Genomic DNA, 17965 nt, shown 5'->3' with positions numbered 1-17965 from the left:
GCGTAGACACTGGAGATACAGTGCTAAAAAACAGACACAGGGCCTGCCCTCGTGGAGCTTATGTCCTAGTGGTAGACATAAAAACTAGTGTAGAAGATAAGGGCTGTGCTCCTCAGAAGTGGGCTTGTGTCTACAGGAGGTGTGCAAAATGATTTATGAGAGGTTCAGGAAGAAAATATTTGCATTATTATTTTCATCTCATCTTAATTTGTATTTTTGTGTATATTTGGTAATATGCCTAATATGACAGTAGTATATTTTTACATAAATAAATATTCAAATTTATTCTACAAATTGATACTGATAGGTTGCATAAGCAAGAACATTTGTAGACCCCCTGGTCAAAGCATGGATTTAGGTCAGGTAGGCTGTGGGTTTGTTGTCAGGTTCTGTCACTCACTATCTGTTGGGCAAGCCTGGGAAAGGAGGAGAATTGTCTTCTGTAAGAATTGTAAGGATTTAATGTAATCGTGTTAGTACAGTGCTTACGTTGTGCTTATGTAGCTCAGATCCTCAAAAAATGATAACTTATGTTACTGTGTTATTATTCATTTGATAAATATTAAAATGCAGACATCTTTAAAGTGATAGAGAAATATTGGGAAGGGACTGAGTAAGCAGTGACCCTTAGTGTCATGAAACTATTATAATAAATTATCGGTAGGAATGTAAATTAGTGCTACTTATGTGTTGATATATGTACGAAAATCCTTAAAATTTTTATTCGCTTTGACCCAGTTGTTTCCCTTCCAGGAATTTATCTTAAGGAAACAATCAGAAATTCTAACAGATGTCTAATAGTGACAGATAGGAAACAGAACTAAATGTCTATCAATAGAATAGTGAGATTAAACTACAGCTTTGTGATGGAATGTTGTGCATCTCTTAACATTTTAAAAGAATACTTGGGAAAATATTAATATTTAGCGAAGAAGATAGGATACCAAATTATTGTTATAGTGTAACCCCAATTATGTTTTATAAAAAGCACACAATATATATGTATAAGAAAAGTACTATAAAGAAATGCATGAAAATATATCAGTATTGTCTCTGGTAAGAATGTGGGTGACATTTATCTTTTTTCATTGATTAGACAATCAGAGAATTATTAACCAAAATAAATAAAACAAGCTGAGGATGAGTGGTAAATTGGGTAAGGATCTAAAAAAATGGTACAAACGAACCTATCTACAAAACAGAAATAGAGTCACAGAAGTAGAAAACAAACTTATGGTTACTAAGCGGGTAAGGGGTGGGAAGGGATAAATTGGGAGACCGGGATTGACACATACAAACTAATATATATAAAATATTGATAGATAATGAATAAGAACCTACTGTGTAGCACAGGAAACTCTATTCAATATTCTGTAATGACCTGTATGGGAAGAGAATCTAAAAAAGAGCGGATATATGTTTATGTATAACTGATTCACTTTGCTGTGCAACAGAAACTAACACAACATTGTAAATCAACTGTACTCCAATAAAAATTAAAAAAAAAAAAAGAATTCTGCCTGGGTACGCTAGAAAAGTTTCACAGAGCAGCCCATTCTAAGTCTTGAATTGAGTCCAGGCGTTTCTCAAGTGGAGGAAGAGACTGGGAAGGAGGCAGAAGGACTTCAAGCATGGAACAGTTATGAAAGATACATGGCATATTTAGACAAATCTCATTTGTGACTGAAGGTTAGGCTAGATATTGACATGGGGACAGAAACACTGATAACAGGCCTTTGGTGATTGAGTGGAGATTTGTACAACTTAAGGAGATCATCCCTTACCTGGTCTAAGATGGGCAGCTTTGGTAGGTAGGGAGGGACCTGATCAGGTGTGAGTTTCATCCCATCTGCTCTGCAGCAGTGGGAAGGTTAGGTCAGCACAAGAGGAGATGCGTGGAAGGGAGGAGAGCGAGGCAGCTGTGGCATCCGTCTACATTTATTTTTGGATGCAGTTTTGGCAGCGCCATTTTCAATCCTAATGTTGAAATGCCTTAAAATTATTACATCAGCTTAGCACCTGGGACATTTGAGAGCTTGGTGAGTTGGAGTTAGGTATATGAAGCCTCTGTTCTCACCTAGCGGGACGTATTTTACTGGTCTCAGCAGGAGGCTGGATCCAGACGATGAGTCTTAACACAAGAGGTCTCAGGAATGTGTTTCTGATATTAACTAAGCTGATGTTGTCCAATGACATTCAGAGGATTGACTGAAGAAGCTGCATTCATTCATCCTCTGCTCTACTTCAAAATTATCCCTGAAAAACCAAAACCTGAGAGAGATGCCTATTTGGACTCCATTGTTTTGGCCCTGCTATAGAAGTGCTCTTACTGAACAAAGGCTTGGCATTACGCCATTGGATTGTTCCACGGGTTTTGAGATTCGTTGTGATTTCCTGCAGTGAACAGGTGTCCTGTTACTGAGCAACTTGTTTGCTTTACCTCGTGGTTCGGGTAGATCGTGTGAGTCACGTTGATCTGCCTGGAAGGGCCAAGTCACACCGGTTCACCCCTAACAAGTGCGCGGCACCAACAGCACACACAGGACACTCGCGTCCTCTTATTCGTTCCCTCTTTCAGTCTCTCTTTCCTGCCATTTGCTTAATTCCTTTTTTGTTTTTCTTGTTTTGACATTGGATGAGAAATAAACTTGAAACTTTGCATGGAGGTTAAAGTCGTTCTCTAAGGTCTTGACCTTTGGTAAACTGTGAAGATTACAGGAAACACTAGTGGGGTGGGGACTCGCCTTTCGTTTATGATCCTGCCATGATATAGAAGAAGCTATTCAGTGGCTGGGAGGTATGTTTCAGAACACCCGCAGAGTCAAAGGCAAGACAGCTTTTCTCTTGTCAGGGCTTAGGGTTATGCGATACATCCATGGTGTCTGGATACTAATGCTACTGGAGACGGACAGGCTGCGATGGGTCATAGTGGGAGAATCTGTGTGTTTCCTAAACTAGCCCATCATCGCTGGGGCTCGGTGTGCAGTAGAAATCAACCAGCTCCAGAGACTGATGGAACTTGGTGTAGCAGATGAGAACAGGATGAGATTGTGGAGTGAATCAAATGGGAGGACTAAGATATTAATGAAAAGAGCATCTATCCATCCATCCATCCATCCATCCATTCACTTATTCTACGAATAATTATTGAACACTTACATTGTGAGGTGCTGGTTAGGTGCTAGGTATGACATCGTGAACATCACAGTCTTTTGAAGGAGGGAGACATTAAATACTTAATTACACATGTAATGTATTTCTTGCCATTGTGTAAGTGCTGTGAAGGAGAAGCATAGGCTGTATGAGAGAATAAGTGAAAGATAGTGGTGTGGTCAGGTGGGAATTTTGATGGGTCAAGTCTTTCAGAAAATTAAGCAGAGGGAAAAATGGAGTGCGAAGACTTTGAAACTGCAAATGTGAGAAGAGTGAGAGGATTACTTCTTTTTTTTCTTTTGGCTGCATCGGGTCTTAGTTGCGGCACGCGGGATCTTTCATTGCACCGCACAGGCTTCTCTCTAGTTGTTACGCATGAGCTCCAGAGTGCACAGGCTCAGTAGCTGTGGCGCGCGGGCTTAGTTGCCCCGTGGCATGTGGGATCTCAGTTCCCCGACCAGGGATCGAACCTGCGTCCCCTGCATTGGAAGGCGAATTCTTAACCACTGGACCACCAGGGAAGTCCCGAGAGGTTTACTATTCAGGTGAATACACTGTCCATTAGTTGATTTTCTTGTGGCCTCTGACCCCTCCTTTGATCTTCCCCAGCTGCCTCCTGCTGAGCTCTTTATTAGGGATCATGTGATGCAGGTCCTGGGGAGGAGAGAGGGTGAGATTAGGGGTTCTATCTTTAGAAAGGAAGGGCTTCCTAAACAGGAGTGTGCCCACTCTGGTCTGTCCTCTAGAGTGTGCTGAGGACATCCGTGTCCTCTCCATGATTAGTAATGAGACTTGCTAAGCCCTGTGGTTTGGGATTTGAAATCTGCCTTTAACCCGTTTTATTCTGGACGCAAAAGAGAAAAATTAATTCTGAAAACTTACTTGTGGATCTTGCGTTGTCATCTTGCTTTGTCACCTTGCAACAATTCTCACGAGGAGGTTAAAAATTATTTGTTTTCTTTCTAATGTGAAACCTGGAGAGATTACACATGCTAACGTTCCACAGTCTTCTCATTGTTTACAAAATTCGTCTCTCAGGAGACTGTCGCTGGCAGGAGTGTGTATGCTGGAAGTCATGGCCTCCTTTTAACAGAAGAAATATTATCAAAGTGATGAAGCAGCATCATTTTTGTTGAGTTTTCTTTGGGCAGAGCTAAGAGTTACCCTGGAAGAGAAAGCAGGGATTTAGTGCAACACGTGTTATTTAGGTTGTTTTCTCTCTCTGGCTTGTTCTTTGTTAATTGGAGATCTTTTTAGAGTTAATAAAAACATTAAGAATCATTGAATTCTTGTTTTAATGCTTGAAGATACTGTTTTGGCTATAATATTGTATTATTCCATTCATTTTTGTGGTGAACTTCCTGTCCGAAATGTAGTCAAAACCTTCTTGCTGCCCAAAAAATACATTCCAAGTATTGCTGGAAACTCAATGATTCTTCTTTTTACTGCTGCCGCCTTGTGCACGCTGAGGTTCAAGTTCAGGGTTTCCTGCTGCCTCCGCAGCCAGTAAAGAATTTACATGGTATTCAGTTTCTTAAGTCTGAAGATTAGGGTGTGAAAGCTGAGAACATAGAAAATTGGCCTCTTTAAACATGCTTTCAGTTGTCTTTTCACTTAATTAAGAAATTGATTTTAATATTACAATTATATCCACTTTTCCTTTAAAAATGAGAACATTACATATAAACTATAGTTCCTTTTGTCAATCACCTCTAATCCTGATCCCCTTCTCCAGAGGGAATTATTAAATACGTTTGGTGAGTATCCTCCAGACCATTAAAAAAATCCTTTTTGCATTCATACTTAAACCTAGAAAATATGTTATTTTGTCTAACATGTATTTTAAAAACATAAACGGTATCATACTATTAGTTTTGTTCTCTGATTTACTTTATTTGAAAAACAATATGTTTTTGAGATCTATCTGTGCTGCTCTAAATACGTTTAGTTCTGTTCTTTTAACTGCTTTCTAGTTTCCCATCTTATGGATGTACTGTTGTTGACCAATTCCTGTATTGATGGACACTGCGAACCACGAACATTCATGTAGAATGACAAGTAGAATTGTGGGTCACGGGGTATACGCCGAAGTGTCTCCTGCAGTGGCAGGGACATTTTATATGCCCATTCATTAATCCTACTTTAAACTTAATTTTAAAATTATATAGCACAGAAAAGCAATCACTGCCTCCAGATCTACTACCAGTTGTTTGCTATTTGGCAAAAGAATTTCCTTTTTAGTCCTTAATAGCTTCATTTTTTGATGAGAGGATAAGAACAGTCCCTGGGGGATAAGAATAGTCAGAGGGGACTTCCCTGGTGGCTCAGTGGTTAAGAATCCACCTGCTAATGCAGGGGACACGGGTTCGAGCCCTGGTCCGGGAAGATCCCACATGCCGCGGAGCAACTAAGCCCATGCACCACAGCTACTGAGCCTGCGCTCTAAAGCCTGTGAGCCACAACTGCTGAAGCCCTCCTGCCACAACTACTGAGTCCACGTGCCACAACTACTGAAGCCTGTGTGCTGCAACTACTGAAGGCTGCGCGCCTAGAGCCTGTGCTCCACAACAAGAGAAGCCACCACAATAAGAAGCCCGCGCACCGCAACGAAGAGTAGCCCCTGCTCAAAGCAACTAGAGGAAGCCTGCGTGCAGCAATGAAGACCCAACGCAGCCATAAATAAATAAATACATAAATAAATAAATTAAAAAAAAAGAATAGTCATAGGGCTGTTGTGAAGATTGAACGGAAATAGTTCCCCCCGCCCCCCCCAAAAAGAAATAGTTCCTGGTTCAGTGAATATTAGTTATGATCATATATATGTATATATATGAGATACATATCTAATATATAAGTATATATAAGATACATATTTAATATATATTGTTATATCAGGATTAGTACTTGAAGCAAACCCTCAAAAGGTTTGGCATCTAAGTTTTTCTAACTGCAACCCTTCCCCATCTGAAAAGATGACTCAGTTTCTTTTAGTAGAGCCACAGTATTAAGAACATTTTGGAATACTGCATTCTCTGCAATAAAGATATAGAGTTAGAAGGGTTTTTAAGTGACACCCAAGAAAAAAGGGATTAGAGAACAATGGAAAAATAATAGATCGGCTTCTTCACAAAACTTGATTTAATGCAGAAATGTCTTCCTCCAAAATTTGTCCCACAACTGCTAAAATGTAGACACTCAGATTTATTTCCTGAATTCCACACCCATCACACTGTCCCCTGCAGGCAGTAGTAAACCCCGGAAACCAAATGCAGATATAAGAAGGAAAAGCAGGAGGGCCAGGAAAATCCTTGAAAATCCGGAGAAGAATTGATGAGTAGTCAAAATTGGCATTGGTTGGAGAAATACAATTTGTAAGACTTAATTTATGCTCTGTAAATTAGGGAAGAAACCACTTGGGGGGAAGAAGGTGGAGAGTAGGGGAGAGAGTCTTAGAAGGGATTGCTCCCTGGGGCAGCAGTGAAGGCTTAAAGAGGGATGGGGAGAGAGAGGGAAGGAGATAGAGAGAGAGAGGCTAAAGGAAGCATTCCATAGTGGCAGTGCCCTGGTGACACAGTCATGCGCTGCGGTATGGAATAATGCTGGAACAAAAGGGGAGGCTGGTTATGGGATAGAAAGATAGGAATGGATTTAGGTGCTTTTGTGTGTCAGAGGTAGGCAGTGATTTTCCTCTCCTTTTCTTTTCTTTTTATTTTTTGTCCATGGGAAAATAAGACAACTAAACCATAGAAGCAAGACTGGCCCAAGACATTGTCCCCAGGTCAGATAATCGGACACATTGTGTACTAAATTATGAATAAGCTGATCTCTTCTTTCTGCCTTTGCGCTTTGAAACTATCCTTTATTCTGAAAAGCCTATGAGCCACCCTGTGAGGCAATTTCAATCATTATCATAATATCAGTAGCTGAATCCAATCATAGGTAGTTGGCTTTTTAAAATTAATGTAAAATTGCTTCATGGGTTGGCTGAGAGAGACCTAATAACTTGGAGTGTCCTCATGTGAGGACAAATGGATGAGTTTTTAATCTTGCCATTTTGAATAGGGTAAAATTCGTTTCTTTAAAGTGAAGATTGCTTAATATTTATAGAAAAAGTTGAAGAATTTTCCAAAAATCTTACTAACTTTAGGGGGCTTACTTAAAAGAGCAAACCCCTGAGATGTCTGCTCTCACATGCATTCAAATTCCTATGCTACTGGGATTGTTTCTTTGTCCTTGTGTTTTCCATAAAGGCACCACATGGCAGGTTTTGTGATTTTTGTCTATTCTTATCCTTATTCCTTTTGTTTTTATTTAAGGGGGGATGTTTACTCTGATTATAAAATTAATGTACAGTCACTATAAAGGATTTGGAAAATATAAAAACATATAATAAAGAAGAAAATAAAAGGTAGTCCTATAACTGAAAGATAACTGCAGTAACATTTCTTCCCAGTATTTTTCTTTTCTTTAAATTATATTTAATTATACAAATAATGCATAAATATATCCTTCTTGAAAAAAACAAAGCCTTTCCCCTCCCAGCTCCAATACTATTGTCGGCTCCAGAGGTGAGGACTGTTATTAAGGTGATGTGTGTCCCTTCAGACCTTTTTCTCTTTTTCTTCTCTAAATACATTTATAGAAAAGACATAGCGCTTTCCCTCCCTATGTGTTTTATGAAAAAAGGTATCAAACTGTGGATCTATACTTTCTTACTTTTGTTCAGTGGTATATCTTGGAGATATTCTTATGCCCAAACATACAGCACGATCTCCTACTGCTTCTTGCCTCGTATTCATAGTTTGGGAGTGCCTTTTTTAGTAATTGCCTTGTTGATGGGAATTTATATTGTTTCACACACCCCCTCTTTTTTGCTGTTATATCGTTATGCACATATGTGACTGTTTTTCAAGGGGAGATAATTGAGAGGTAGAGCTGCTGGGTCATAGTATTTACATTTAAATTTTTAATAGATATAGTGTAATTGGAAGGGTATCCAAAGGGCTTAACCAACTTTATTTACATATAAGACACCCAAGACAAAGTGATACCGAAAGGTTGACAATAAAAAGCTGGAACAAAGGTATATGTAGTCAGATGCAAACAAAAAGAAATCAGGAGTCATGATCTCAATATTGGAAAAAGTTGAATTATGAGCAAAAAGGGTCAGACAAATAATGGCACATTATCGTGCTACGTGGTACAATTCACAACGAATATATGAAATTTCTGAATCTTTGCACCAAGTCAAGCAGTACCAGTGTTCATTCAGCAAGAATACAAGTGCTACAAGGTGATAGAGAATTATAGTAGTAATAGGAGGCTCTAGCTCACCTCTCTCGAGCCAGGATAGAGTAGAAATTAGGGTAGAAATTAGACGAGACTAGAAATGCGTAATTAAAATGATGAATAAAGTAGAACTAATTGATACATATTGAATTTCAAGCTCAGAAGATAGAGAATATACCTTCCTTTTAAATACCCATTGGATGTTCATAAAACTGAGTATTCACAAAAACCTTGAGAAATTCCCTGAAGTAGAAATAATATAGACAAGGATGATGGTGAAAATGTGTAATGGCTGCTATAAGAAGGACAACCTTCCAGTCTGAATGGACCCAGTTCTGAATGGACATTGGTCCACCCCACTGGTGTACACCCATGAATGTCAGCCTGGAATACAGTTGGGTTGTCTGAGCACAGTGCAATAAAACAGACATCGTAACAAATTCTGAGGACGGAGAGCCGCAAAAACAACTAAGCCCTTAAAACAACTCAGGTCAAAGAGGAAATCCAAGCCAAATATGAAGAAGACTACATAAGGATCTATGGGACGGCCAAGGAAGGGCTAAGAGGAAAAGCGTAGGCATAAATAAATAAATTCAGTCTTCTTTCAGTTTTCATATTGTTTTTCTTATCCTTGTAATCCTCTCATGCTACTGCTGTGCATTTCTTCTCATTTCAAGCTACCTCAGAGTGTCTTGAAGGAATGGATTTCTGTGGTATACTCCATATGGCAACTCTGTTTTTAGTTTTTTTTTTTTTCTTGAAGGAACCTTGATACTACTGAGTATTTTCCATAGTGACTGTACCAATTTACATTCCCATCAACAGGTAGGAGGGTTCTCTTTTCTCCACACCCTCTCCAACCTTTTGTTATTTGTAGGCTTTTTGATGATGACCATTCTGACCGATGTGAAGTGGTACCTCATTGTCGTTTTGATTTGCATTTCTCTAATAGTTAGCAGTGTGGAGCATCTTTCCATGTGCCTATTGGCCATCTGTATGTCTTCTTGGGAGAAATGTCTGTTTAGGTCTTCTGCCCATTTTTTGATTGGGTTGTTTATTTTTTTGTCATTGAGTTGTAGGAGCTGTTTGTATATTTTGGAAATTAAGCCCTTGTCGGTCACATTGCAAATATTTTCTCCCAGTCCATAGGTTGTCTTTCATTTTGTTTATGGTTTCCTTTCCTGTGTAAAAGCTTATAAGTTTAGGTCCCATTTGTTTATTTTTGCTTAAGAAAACATTGGTATAGCAACAGAAAAAAAAAAAAAAGAAAACATTGGTATGATTTATGTCAGTGTGGTATATTCCAGAGCCCAGCTCAACACAGAGGTGTCTCTGGGGCTCAGTCAGGGTTCTTTGGAGAAGCAGAACCAGTAGGATGTATATGTATGTATATGTGTGTGCGTGTGTGTGTGTGTGTGTGTGTATATATATATATATATATATATATATATATATATGACAAGGAATTGGCTTGAGTAATAATGGAGTCTGAGAATTCCCAAGATCTGCAGTAGACCAGCTGGAGGCCCAGGAGAGCTGAAGGTGTAAATTCCAGTCTGAGTCTGAATCCAAAGGCAGGGGAAGATTGATGTCCCAGCTCAAAAACATGCAGAAGGAACAGATTCTCCCTTACTCAGGCTTTTTGTTCTACACAGGCCTTCAGTGGATTGGATGAGGCCCATCACATTGGGGAGGGCAATCTGCTTTATTCAGTCTACTGATTCAGATGTTAATCTCATCCAGAAAATCCTCACAGACACAACCAGAATAATGTTTAAACCAAATATCTGGACACCCTGTGGCCCAGTCAAGTTGTCACATAAAATTAACCATCACAGCTACATATGTGACATGAGAATTCCTGAACAAATGGAAAAAAGATGATTTTATTTGGAAAGCTCAACATTTAAGAGATGTTAATTCTCTTTAAGTTTATTTATAAAGTTAACATGCTCCCAATAAAAATACCAACAGGAATTTTTGGAATTGATGAGCTGATTCTAAATTTCATATGGTAAAATGAACACGTAAGAATAGCCAAGGAGGAATATTTTTAAAAAGAAGCCCTGTCAGGTACTAAAATATATCAATGGGCTGAGGGCTGTCTTTCGAGCCCTGCTGCCAGTATTCTTCACCTGCTCTGACCCCTCAGAAGGCCTCACTGCCTTCTCTCTGATCCTTGATCACACAGGGCATACTCCTGCCACAGGACCTTTGCTCGGACTTTTGGCTATTTGAAAGATGTGGGTTGCTCCTGTTTCAGTACCTCTTGCCTATTTAATTTCTATTTAATCATCACTTCTTTAGGGAAATCTTTCCTTCCACCTCCCTAATTTTAAGTCACTTTCCTTTGTTGTCTGTTTCTTTCTTTGCTTGAATTTATTTCAGTTTGTAATTACACAATCACCAGCGTGGTTGTTTGATAAATGCTCTTTTTCTTATTAGACTGTAAGCTCAGTGCCTGACCCAGAATAGGCTTTTCGTAAACACTTGCTGATGAATAATCTCGAGTCTGCTGGACTTTGAAAGGTGATTTAGATCCTAGCACCTGTCTTCTAAACTCAGTAATCAAGAGTCCTCCTCACGTAAGCCCTGCTCCAGTGTCAAAGGTAATAATATCTTAATATGTGGTTTCTTTCGCCCATGAGCATGTGAAGATGCTAATGCTTTTGGTGGTGTCCTGCATTACACTGTAACCTCCTCAAATAAAGGCCCACTTCTGAACTGTCTCAGGGGCTCTTAATATTATATCCAACGGACACAATATTTTTTCATAAGAAAGAGATATAAAATTATAGTATGACTCCGTCATGTCCTTAAAAATCATGTTAGTCAATGAAAGAAATAATCATAGCCATTAAGAAACTTATTTCCCTAAGGAATTTTAGAAAATGGTCCATACGTGCTGTAGCTCAGACCTCTTGTAGGTGACCTAGGTCCTCACATGGCTTATTCTGGAAAATATTGCTGGAGTGTTTAGGGTGGAAAAGTTCCTTCTGAATGCTGGGTGAGGCTGAACAGGATGTGGTTCTCTTAACAGATGCAGTACAGATGCAGTTAATTGTTTTATGCTTTCTCCCCAGGAGTACATGCCTTCCATCTTCTTGCATATGTTGTAATTGACAAACACTGGCTGTTACTAAGTGCGCTGAAGGTTTTGTTTAGCATTTTGTGGATTGAAACACACTAGTCATGACAACGCTTGTTGTGAAGTTCAGGGCTTTAAGATGACTTTGCATTCATGAGTATTTCCAAACAGTAGTCTTTGACAGTTCAGTAGCCGGGCAGAATCATAAACAGGTTTTACTGGTGTGTCCCCCGAGGACACTAGATATTCCAGGGAAACCCTCCTTTATGTGACCTCTTTCATATTCCTTCAAAAATGAATGGCTTTCTTGTATGTCTTTCACAAAGACCCCAGGCCCTGGAAGCTTCATGGAGGTGGGTATCTGTCCAAACTCTGGAATAATTCTTTCAGAAAGCAGGTGTTATGGCATGAATAGGACAGAAACAGAACCAGAGGTTACATACTGACCCACAGCCCAAACCCATCAAATCTGCTCTGCAGATGTGTTTATTGGGATCATATGGTGTTTTTTTTAAAATTTAAATTAATTACCCAGAGGGAAAAACTGGGAATTTTTACTTCAAAAAGCCCAAATATAGGACTTGTCTTGAAAAAGTAGAGTAATGAGGCCATGCTGGGATCCATGTTTCTGCATTGGCAGCCATCAGCGGAGCTGAGAGTTGTTCCCTTCTGGATGGAGAAGGACTCCAGGCATGACCACTATCTCTGGCCTCAGACATTCATCTGAGTAACCTTCAAAACCCCAAGATAGGGCTTTCCTGGTGGCACAGTGGTTAAGAGTCTGCCTGCCAATGCAGGGGACACGGGTTTGAGCCCTGGTCCGGGAACATCCCACATGCCGTGGAGCAACTAAGCCCGTGTGCCACAACTACTGAGCCTGCGCTCTAGAGCCCTTGAGCCACAACTACTGAAGCCTGTGCTCTGCAATAGGAGAAGCCACCGCAACGAGAAGCCCACTCACCGCGACCAAGAGTAGCCCCCGCTCACCGCAACTAGAGAAAGCCGGCGTGCAGCAACGAAGACCCAACGCAGCCAAAAATAAATAAATAAATAAACAAAAACAAAAACCCAAGATAGGCTATGAGATTGAGAATAAATGGCATAGTGGATAATTATGAAGGAGACAGACTTCTATACTTGAATCACAGGGTCTCTTTGATAAATACATGAAACACTTATTCAACAGACCAGAGATGAGTTGATAATCTTTGTAATCTGGAAATAGAAGAACAATAAAAACTGCCTCCTGTTAGCCATCTCTTCTGGTGGTTCTTTGTTGATGCTATCTGTTCTGGTCAGAGGTCAAATAACATTGGAGTTGGGCGGAAGGAAACTCTGTAAAGTGTCAAAGGCCAAATCTTTTTTTTTTAAAAATATTTTATTTTATTTATGTATTTATTTTTGGCTGTGCCAGGTCTCTGTTGTGGCATGCGGGATCTTTGTTGCAGCATGCAGGATCTAGTTCCCTGACCAGGGATCGAACCCCGGTCCCCTACATTGGGAGTGTGGAGTCTTACCCACTGGACCACCAGGGAAGTCCCCCAAGGGGACATACTAACTCTTAAAAGTCAAACTCCACTACCGTCCTGGGGGAGCCTATCATTCGTTCCTGGGCTGCCTCCTGCTTCCCTTAAAATTTTGAGAAGGAGAATGAAATAATCTGAACCAAACACATCTCTGGGCAGCCTTTCCAACATATTTGGACTACAAAGAATGCTTCTGTACTTAATCTTGCTTTGCACAGCTGCATGGAAAAGATTGTTTAACTCTCCTTTGTATATTTTGTCTTTTGGGGAACCCTATCAGGAAACTTATTATCATCTCTTGGAAGTCGCAGTTACTCGGGAGCAGTTAAACCACTATCGGAATGTGGCCGAGGCTGCCCGGAGTGAACTTGCAGCAACTCTGGTCAAATTTGAATCTGCTCAGTCTGAGGTGAGAGTCTGCGTCTTCATAACTCACAAATGGCCTTGTTAGCTTCTTATGGAGTGAAGCAGAGTATAGAGGTGATTAGAAATAGGACAAAGGGAAACAGTTTTAAACTTTTTGGCAAAGTTTACGCTTATTCTCTTATGGTGCCCCTACCCTCTAGCTGTGGAGAACTCCTGAAAGGCTGTGCATTTGCCGTGCTGCAAAGCAGGGTGACGTGGGCAGGATTCTGCATCTCAGGGGAGCTCTACATCCTCGAGAGCACCTGGGGACACCTGGGGACTTCGGGTTTGGGCTGTGTGTAGCTGCCTTTAATGTGGATTGCTTGCAATCTGAAGCTCTGGGGGTGGAAATCTGAATCCCTTTCTTGTGGTTCTGATTGTCTGGGGGAAATTCTAGGAAGACGGTTGGGATCCATTTACCCTCTGGCCTGGATCAGGTCTATTGTGGAGTTTCTGGGAGATTCTCTCTAGACTCACTGCGCTTATATATAGCCTGATGGCCCCAAGGAATCCTAAGCTTGCCTGTGAGAGGTAACTAGCAGTCTCACTAGGCTGCTAGGATCCCACTGAAAGATGAGTTGATTGTATGTGTGTGTGTGTGTGTGTGTGTGTGTGTGTGTGTGTGTGTGTATGCATGCATACTTACATTTCCAAAAAAACAGATGCATTCATAAAGTTTTCTAATGGGAGTGGATCTGGTAGCTTAATAAGGCACATACTGTGTTCAGCATTTTGATGCCACAGAATTCATAAAAGTTAAAACGTTTCCTTTGTGTAAATCCTATAATGATGTTTCCTTTTCTCCTATATTTTTTCCAGAAATCCGAGTATTATTTTTCGTTATCAGCCACAGTAAGGGTCCATAAGGCCAGGGGGAGAAATGCTGTGATATATCACATAGTCTGTATTGACTTGGGAAACAGCTATGGCCATGAAATTACAAACAGCCTACCTTGCAGCTTCCTTGTTTCATCGTGAGCAGCAATAGCAGTAATACAGATTTAGAAAATGAATTCTCATTGCAAAATATTTTATTGTTTTTTGCAAAATACACCACCCATGTCTCTTGAGTGAGACTCAATTACCACAAGACATTGCTCAATTGTTTTTTGAAAAAGACAGACTATGAAGTCCACTATTTAGGCATAACTTCCCAGCTGGTAATATGGAAACAAATATGAAGAAAAAAAAAGTAAAGTCGGATGAAGTCATGAATAAAAGATTGAAATTTTAAGTTATGACTTTGGGTTTTTTTCAAGGTACTTCCAACTTATACCATTGACATCTTTTCCCTCTTTTTACTTCTTTTCCATGTTAGCTTCGAAAACTGCGATCCAAGATGCTTTCCAAAGAAGTTTCCTGTCAAGAGTTGAAAGCTGAAATGGAGAACTACGGAGAAAACAATGCCAGAGAATCGTCTCTCCTCACCTCTTTGAGAGATAGAGTTCAGGAGCTAGAAGAAGAATCAGCGGCACTCTCCACTTCTAAAGTTAGAACTAAAAATCACAGCTCAGTCTGCAGTCAAGGAGAACCAGGAGTTAAAGAAGAAAGTTGTAGAACTGGACGAGAAATTGCAGTGAGGATATTTCAATATACTTCTCAGTGGAGCTAGTGTTAAAAATACTAATTTCTTTTTTTTTAAACTTTAAAAAATAAATTTATTAATTTATTTTTGGCTGCGTTGGGTCTTTGCTGCTCCGTGCAGGCTTTCTCTAGTTCCGGTGAGGGGGGCTACTCTTTGTTGCTGTGCGCAGGCTTCTCATTTCCGTGACTTCTCTTGTTGCCGAGCAGGGCTCTAGGTGCACGGGCTTCAGTAGTTGTGGCAGGCAGGCTCAGTAGTTGTGGCTCATGGGCTCTAGAGTTCAGGCTCAGTAGTTGTGGTGCATGGGCTTAGTTGCTTTGCAGCATGTGGAGTCTTCCCGGACTAGGGCTCGAACCCGTGTCCCCTGCATTTTTGAAAAAAAAAAAAATCATTGACCTCACGTATCTTTGGACTCTTGAAAATATTTTCCAAGCTCATTTCTAAATGTCACCAAGAATCTTAACAAACATGGCGTTGTCCTAAGCATGTTTATGCCCTATTGATTAGGGTTGCAAATTCTTAGATATATACAATTTGGAAGATTTCCTCTAAGTAGAGGTTTAAGTGGAGGTGGTGGAATAGTGCACAGGGGACGCGTTTATTCAGAAGCTAGTTATAAAAATACCCTGGAAACCCAGAACACCCCAGACCACCCTGAACACTCCTCATTAGGGTTTATTGCCAGTTTATGCAGAGAGCTCAGGAAATCTAGGTTTTCTACCCTTAGTTCTGACAAAAGATGATTATTGAGATAAAATTGGGAGCTACCTGTTCTTAAGATACACTTTAAAAATTCTGTGTATAATAACTTAAATCACTTTACTAATAAAATACTTGATACTTGTTTTACTTATTTCATCTTATAAAGATAAAAACAAAAACCCAATGCTTCCAGCTCCTATCCTCTTTCTCTCCTTGCATGTACTGCCAAACTCCTGGAACATGTTTATATGTACTCACTGTACCAATTTCTCTCCTTTCTCAGATCTACTCCATTGAAGCCACTCATTAAGGTGATCAGTGACCGTGCATTGCAAATTCAATGATCAGTCCTATCTTACTTGACCTTCCAGTTTGAGCCAACAGTTGGCTTTTCTCCCTGAACCACTTTCTTGTTTTAGCTTCCAGGACACTGTGCGTGCCTGCTTTTTTTTTTTTTTTTTTTTTAGTATGCAGGCCTCTCACTGTTGTGGCCTTTCCCGTTGCGGAGCACAGGCTCCGGATGCGCAGGCTCAGCGGCCACGGCTCACGGGGCCCAGCCGCTCCGCGGCATGTGGAATCTTCCCGGACCAGGGCACGAACCCGTGTTCCCTGCATCGGCAGGCGGACTCTCAACCACTGCGCCACCAGGGAAGCCCCCTGCTTTTGATCTTACCTTTCTAGCCTCTCTGTCACAGTCTCTTGCTTTGTCCTCCTCATCTCCTTGACTTCCAAGAGTGCCCCAGGGCTCACTCAGTCCTTGACTCTCTTCTCCTTTCTATCTAAATTCACTCTCATCCAGTCTCATGACTTAAAGTATGATCTACATGCTCGTGACCCCCCACGAGCATGTAGTTTCTAGATCTAGCCTGGACCTCTTCCCAGCGCTCAAGACCCACATATCTTTTTTTTTTTTTTTTTTTAAGACCCACATATCTTACGACTTACTGGGCATCTCCATGCGGATGTCTAACAGGCATCTCAAACGGAACATGTCCAGAATACCTCCTGGTGTTTCCACAAAATCCTCCTGTGCTTTTCCTAATCTTGTTTAATGGTAATTCCATTCTTCTAGTTGATCAGGGCCAAAATTTTGGATCATCCTTGTTTCTCTTTCCTTGATCCTTAAGTAAATCTATCATCTATCTCTGCCGTCCAAATAAATCTAAATTTTGACAACTTCCCATTGCCGCTAACCTGATCTTAGCGACTACATCTAAAATTTCACCCCACTCCTCCCAAATGTTTCTGACTCCCTTTCCTGCTTAATTGTTTTTGTCTCCAGCCCTTTTATAATATACTATACATTTTACATACATTTATGTTTTGATTATTGTCCATCTTCCAAACTAGAATGTAAGCCCCATGAGGGATGTTTATCTGTTTTGTTTACTACTGTATCTTTAGCACCTTTAAGCATAGTAAGTAGCATAGTAAGTGCCCAGTAAATATTTATTAAACAAATGAGTAATAAAATGATATATATTCATTATAAGAAAGTTTTTAAAGATATAATAAAGTGCCCCCCAAAATTAAAATTACTCACAACCTTATGATTCCAGAAATGCTATAGTTAACATTTTGTTGAATAGATCTTCAGACAGTTGTACATAAACGGTATCATGTAGTGAACTATTTTTCCTGAATAATATGTTGTAAATACTTAAAAAGTCTTTCATTGTATCATTTTTAATGGCCAGTGATATTCCATTGCCTGTTAATATCATAATTTACTTAACAGGTTCTTCTTGCTCTTAACTTTAGGCACTTAGGTTAGTTCCATTAAAAAAATGATTATAGGGTTTCCCTGGTGGCGCAGTGGTTGAGAGTCCGCCTGACGATGCGGGGGACACGGATTCGTGCCCCGGTTCGGGAGGATCCCACATGCAGCGAAGCGGCTGGGCCCATGAGCCATGGCCGCTGAGCCTGCGCGTCTGGAGCCTGTGCTCCGCAACGGGAGAGGCCACAACAGTGAGAGGCCTGCGTACCGCAAAAAAAAAAAAAAAAAAAAAAAAAGATTATAAACTAAGATGCAGTGAGTACCCATGTGCATTCATATTTTCACATTTATGTGATTATGTCTTTATGATAGATGCCTGGGACTTTGTTGGGTTAAAGTGAAATGCAAATAGAAGTGGAAATAATTTAGAAATTCCTGGAACAGAGAAGTAAGACTGAAATCTTAGCGTAAATATATAGAATCATATACATAAATAAATCAGA

General features: G+C 40.2%; 1 protein-coding gene across 1 annotated transcript in view; it reads left to right on the top strand.

Moving 5' to 3' along the window:
* The window catches only part of CCDC170 (coiled-coil domain containing 170), an 85734-nt gene that overhangs the window by 18818 nt on the left and 48951 nt on the right, over nt 1-17965 (top strand). The window contains 3 exon segments of the mRNA XM_049695246.1: nt 13337-13465; nt 14780-14959; nt 14961-15037. Of these exon segments, the coding sequence (XP_049551203.1) occupies nt 13337-13465; nt 14780-14959; nt 14961-15037 (386 nt within the window).

This window comes from Orcinus orca, chromosome 12 (genome assembly GCF_937001465.1).
Source record: "Orcinus orca chromosome 12, mOrcOrc1.1, whole genome shotgun sequence".
NCBI classification, from domain to species: domain Eukaryota; kingdom Metazoa; phylum Chordata; class Mammalia; order Artiodactyla; family Delphinidae; genus Orcinus; species Orcinus orca.
This window is presented reverse-complemented; position numbering and strand designations above follow the sequence as displayed.